Source organism: Neolamprologus brichardi, chromosome 15 (genome assembly GCF_056152115.1).
Source record: "Neolamprologus brichardi isolate AB-2024 chromosome 15, ASM5615211v1, whole genome shotgun sequence".
In the NCBI taxonomy this organism is placed as follows: domain Eukaryota; kingdom Metazoa; phylum Chordata; class Actinopteri; order Cichliformes; family Cichlidae; genus Neolamprologus; species Neolamprologus brichardi.
In genome coordinates, this window is record NC_142118.1 from 21,671,672 (window position 1) to 21,677,671 (window position 6,000).

At 41.8% G+C, this 6,000-nt stretch overlaps 1 protein-coding gene across 1 annotated transcript; it reads left to right on the top strand.

Annotated features, from left to right (window-relative positions):
* The first annotated feature begins 818 nt into the window (after window positions 1-818).
* Window positions 819-1,548, top strand: LOC148098491 (uncharacterized). Its single transcript, XM_087852501.1, has 2 exons — window positions 819-1,148; window positions 1,246-1,548. Exons 1-2 carry the CDS (start codon window positions 819-821, stop codon window positions 1,546-1,548), a joined length of 633 nt encoding a protein of 210 aa, XP_087708627.1.
* The last annotated feature ends 4,452 nt before the right edge of the window (window positions 1,549-6,000 follow it).

Consider the following 6,000-nt stretch of genomic DNA (forward strand, 5'->3'; position numbering starts at 1 on the left):
TACCAGCTTTATTTTAATTAATATTGTAGTGTCCCTCCAACAGAAGACGGTATTAGGTATTCCGTTTACCGGCTGTTTATTAGGAACAGTAACACAGTCAACTGCGGACTGTAGCCAATGCCAAAACAACAGGGAAAACGCTCTCTCCAGAATCAAAACAAAACAAACAATTTGCTCTCTCTTCACCTTTTCATGATCCTTTTCCCTGCATAGACCAAAGGCACACTCTCTAACACCCACCCCCAAACACTCTCAGCCAACCACACGCATGCTCTCCTACAGACTCTGTCTCATGATCTGATTGACAGGCCCAACGGCCTCTAGCACTAGATTTACTAAACCTGCGCAAATTTGCGTAACTTCCCTCAACCCAACACCTCCTAGAATTACTGGCTTTTGTATTTTCTGGTGCAAGTCCCGAGGTGTTGATAACCCCTGCTGAGATTTTCACAGGTCGTCAGCTCGTTTCTCCTCCAGCTTTTGTTGTGCAAATCACCCATTATCCTTGAGGCCTGGCACATTTGCATTTGCTCACTCAGAATTGCTCAGATCCAAGCCAGGCCAAACCTCTGTGTTACAACTTTCAGAAATGCCTGTCGTATCTACACAAAATATCCCACACACTGACTGACCTGCAAATATGAAAAACACACATTCACACCTTCCTTGACTGTCAGCACAGATCTTCCATTGTTCCGTTGTCACTGTGTATGTGAGGGAGTGGCATTGCTTGACTACAGCACAGTGCTGTGCATAAAAGCAGACCGACCAGGCGGGAGAATCATTTCTTGTTCACATTTCTGAGAACGCACATCAGGATGGCCTCCGTATCACTGCCACGCAGGAAGAACCTCTCCGCACAACAGGCTTTGGCCTTGCTTCAGGAAATGGACGAAGCAGATTTTGATGGAGGAGAGGTTTCATTTGTCCAGCAGGCCACTGATACCTCCTCAGAAGAATCTGAAAAGGAGACGGAACAACAACCCAACATGCCTCCACGGAAGAGGCCCCGTGATACTGGAAAGCCCTGTTTGAGCCACACGGCAAAAGATGGCACTGTGTGGGTAGAGGAGGACATTGGAATGCCCAGTGCAGGAGAAAATCGCTCATGCTTCACTGCACAAGCTGGACCCACAGAGTCTGCTAAGGTTTGTCACTGCCATAGTAGATAGGATATTTATATAAACCTATTTAGAGTGAGGTTCATGTAAATTTACCATTTTCTATTTGTTTATCTTCCGACAGCATAAAATTACAAGTGTGCTCCAAAGCTTCCTTTGCCTGTTAGACCTGGGAATGCTGCAGCCCATCAGGGAGTGTACGGTCCATCAAGCCCACAGAACAGAGCCGGACTTGAATTTGTCAATTGTTGAACTGATGGCATTCATTTCAATTCTGTTTGTAAGTGCAATCATGTGTCCCATTGGTGCCATTCTAGATTGCTGGTCAGTAAGATTTCTGATTTCTGACCAGGGCAGAACAGGTGAAAACGGACAAATTTGCGGCGATCTCCGACATCTGGACACGCTTCAACAAGAACTGTGCTAAGAGTTTCACTCCAGGAGAACACATGACCATAGATAAACAGCTGTTCCCTACCAAGGTTCGTTGTCCATTCACACAGTATATCGCAACCAAGCCAGAGAGATTTGGAATCAAGTTCTGGATGGCCACACATTTGAAGACCAAATATGTCTGCAACGCATATCCTTACTTGGGAAAGGACCCCAGTCGTCAGAAGGGAGAGAGGCTGGCAGAGAAATTGGTCATGAAACTGATGGAGCCGTTTTTGGATGATGGGAGAAACGTCACAACGGACAATTTCTTTACTTCACTGTCACTGTTGCACAGACTGCTGCAGCGCAAAACAACATTGCTGGGTACGGTGAATAAAGTTGCAAAACTTTATTCGCCGTCATTTCGTGCCAAACTTGCAAAAGAAACTGCACAGCGAGAGGTATTCTCCACTTCACTGCTTAGAAGTGGCCTGTTTACCTGTGCAACATGTCACAAATTTACCTGTGCCAAATGCAGGGATGATGGACACTTTGAAATAAAACAGACTTGTGTACCCATATATTGTGAATCTGTGTCTTTTGTATCGATACAGCAGGAATTTCTGAAGGTTGTAACACAGAGGTTTGGCCTGCCTTGGATCTGAGTAAACAAATGCCAATGTTGCACGCACACACACACACACACACACACACATGCAGCAAATCTACATTTATTAGTCCCACAAGTGGAAAATCTGCATTGTCATTGCAGAAAAGTGGACAGTGCAAGACAAAAGCAGCAAAAAGTAAAAATTGTAAAAAGAGTACAGAATAGAAAGTGCACTATACAAACAATCTGGAAACATAAATATGGACACGTGTATTGAAAAATATTGGTGTACATATATATGTGTATATATATATATATGTATGTATAACTAGACTTTATGTATATTATGTAAGGTGTGGATATATAAATATATGTACAACTCTGTGTATATATGTTTATGGACAGGCATGCAATGTAGTGACAAGGATTGACAAGAACTAATATTGCATATGAGAAATACTGCACGTAAAAACTAGCATGGTGTATTGTAGGCTGCAGGTACTTTGTTGTTGAGTCTGACAACGATTGGAAGGAAAGACCTTCTCCTGGTTCTCTCCTGTCTCCTTAATCTCTCCTGGTTGGGGGAGGGTATGTTTGCACAACAAAAGCAGGAGAACAATGGAGCTGAAGGCCTCTCAGCGGGGTGCTAGGAGGTGTTAGGTTCAGGGGAATTTACGCAAATTTGCACAGGGCTAGTAAATCTAGTAGTAGGGACTTGCACCAGGGGAAAAAAAGGCTCAGTAATTCTAGTGCTAGACTATTATTACACATTCAAGGACACTCAGTAAATCACAATGCTGCTGGTGTGGAGCAACTATGCCATATGTGGGTGGCAATTCTGAACACAATACACTGATAACACAACAGTCAAACTAACTTGTAACCCAGTCCGTTACGGTATCATTAACAGCATTAGTTGTGAGCAGGGTTTTAATAGTTTTGCAATTTTCATTAGTTTTTATTTTTATTTAGTTTTGACTTCAGATTTTCAATTTTATATCAGTTTTAATTAGTTTTTACCAATTGTTTGCTAGTTTAGTTTAGTTTTTATTTTTTTGAAAATCCTTAGTTTCAGTTTAGTTTTGATTAGTTTCAGTTATAGTTTTAGTTGTGTTTGCAATAATTAAGTGTAACAAAATCCCAGTTTCATGATATCAGTCATTCTCTTCTGCTCATCCTTGGGTATGTTGCTATTCCAGCTACCATACCCTGCACCCTGGACAGGTCGCCTGTCTGTCGCAGGGCTAACACGCAGAGACAGACAACTCACATTCCCACCTATGGGTTCTTTAAATAAATAAATAAAGGCAGATGAACAACCATTGATACCAGGCAACTATAAAATGTATATCTTGGCCCCAATGAGACTATTAACTCTCGCAGCACCGGGTGTTCGTAATTTTGGTTCAAGTGAATTGATAAACTTTTTGAAGGCAATTGACTCACACAGTTGTGTAGATATCCCAGTCCTGTTGTCTCGGGATGCATCACGCTGCCTTGCCTGGGGTTAGCTTCTGTTTTCTGGGGATGAGGGTTGAGTGTGCTCCCTTACCTTCTCAAGGTAAGCTAGGTTAGCCTTCTTGTGTGAGCTTTTCAAGTGCACTTTAAGGTTTGTGGGATTTTTTTCCCCTTTAAAAATGTCCCTCATAATTTGTCTCTTTCCACTACAAGACACTTGCTTTATCCAAAACACAGTCATATTCAAAGTAATCCCAAATTGGACTCTGGCGCTTTCTCCCGACTTTTCCTGACATGATTCTGCGTGAGGATGGAGCAGCAACACAGACGACTAGACTAACGTACTGCCACCTGCTGGCATAATTAGACACAGCAAGAAAAAAATCTGGAAACTAAACTTCATTTTCACCCTTGACTACTGTATGACACGCACACATCAATGAAAACTAAACACATTTTTGCTATAAATTCAGTTAATTTTAGTTAGTTTTGTGAAAACTCATTCCAGTTTTAGTTAGTTTTCCTTTTTTTGTTTTTATTTTTATTTCCGTTAACGAAAATGTTTTTTCACTTCTAGTTTTCGTTATTTCGTTAGTTTTCGTTAACGATAATAATCTTGGTTGTGAGTCCAAAGTTCATCATAAAATTTTCACAATTCAACTTAAGTCAAGAAAAACTCAAGATTCAAGATTCAAAGTGTTTATTGTCATGTGTCACAAGAGAAAAGGCAATGTAAAATTTGTGCAATGTAATTCTTTCTTTGCTGTCCACCCACAGATGCCGATTAATATATACAATAGAAATAGAACATATAAATACAAATAATACAAATAAATAGCTGAAGACAGAAAAGGAGACAAAATATGGAGATTTGAAACAGAGGTGTGCAAAAGAACTATAGCTTAATATGCTGGCTTAATATGTAAGATGACCAGACGTGCAAAAAAATAATTATTACTGTTCAAAATGGGTCAGCTGTTCAAGAGTCTAATGGCAGTGGGGAAGAAGGAGTTAGTGAGTCTGGATGTTCTGGATTTCACACTTCTAAACCTTCGTCTCTAGGGTAGAAGTGTGAACAGTCCATGTTGGGGGTGTGTGGGGTCTTTGAGGATGGAGGCAGCTCTCCTCTGGACTCTGTGATGGTAGATGCTCTGCACAGAGGGCAGCGGAGTTCTGATGATCTTCTCCGCAGTTGTTATCACTCTCTGCAGGTGTTTGCGGTCCATGGCAGTAGTGCTGCCATACCAGGCAGTGATGCAACTGGCCAGGGTGCTCTCCACAATGCAGCTGTAGAACCTGCTGAGGATCTTGGCCGACATGCCAAATTTCCTCAGCCTCCTCAGGAAATACAGCCGCTGCTGCGCCTTCTTGACCAGCTGTGAGGTGTTCAGTGTCCAGGTGTGTTCCTCCGAAATGTAGATGCCCAGGTACCTAAAGCTGCTCACCCTCTCTATTTCAAGGCCCCGTTTAAACAGGGGTGGGTGAGGCCTCCTCTTCTTCCTCGTGTCCACCAGAGATGGGCAGTAATGTGTTACAAGTAACGCGTTACTGTAATCCAATTACTTTTTTCAAGTAACGAGTAAAGTAAGGGATTACTATTGCAAAAAAGTAATTAGATTACTGTTACTTTCCCGTAAGCACGCTGCGTTACTGCGTTACTAAAACTGTGATTTTTTTTGCGAGAGTGTCTCATGACAATGACGTAAGTGAGTGCGACGTTTGTGGCAACAGCTGTGTGCAGATCAAAAATGGATAATATATCGAGTGCAGGAGAGAGTATGAGCGTGCAGCGTTTAAAGCGTGGATGTACTGACCTTACTTTGAGTTTGATTCCGTAAAAAGAGACGAAAACATTAGTGTCCGTTGTGCGTGGGAAGAAAACTTCTTTTTATAGCGAAAAAAACCCTTAACTTCCGAGCAAGCACCGAGTGCGCTACGACATAATGGGAAATTCACAGACAACCTCGCGGATTCTTCCACTGACTGCTGTGGCACACCTGCACCAGGGTAAACCTCCGCCTGCTATACAGCTGAAAATAGAGTAACAGGACCGCCGAGTCTTTGATTTTATTTATTTTCTGCTGTGTTTCACTTGCTGGAATGTGCAGAAAATAGGTTTAAATGTTAAACTAATTTCTTCTAGTCAGAGAATGTTGCATATAATTTAATTTTTGCTTGATGCATAAAGTTAAAAGATTAAAACTAATAAAAACAAGTTTTAAAAAGAGACGTTTCCATTTGATTACATTTTGTATGATGGATTATGTAGAAAAAGTAGAATTGGGCTGAAAGATCTATCGCTTTATCATCTATTTAGGTTGTAAATCGTGTTTTTAAAAGGTAACTAGGTACCTGTGGGGTGGGGGTGTTGTCCTCACACCATGACACCAGACCGGCCACCTCTCTCCTAGCCGCTTTGTTCCCTCTAGTGTTGCG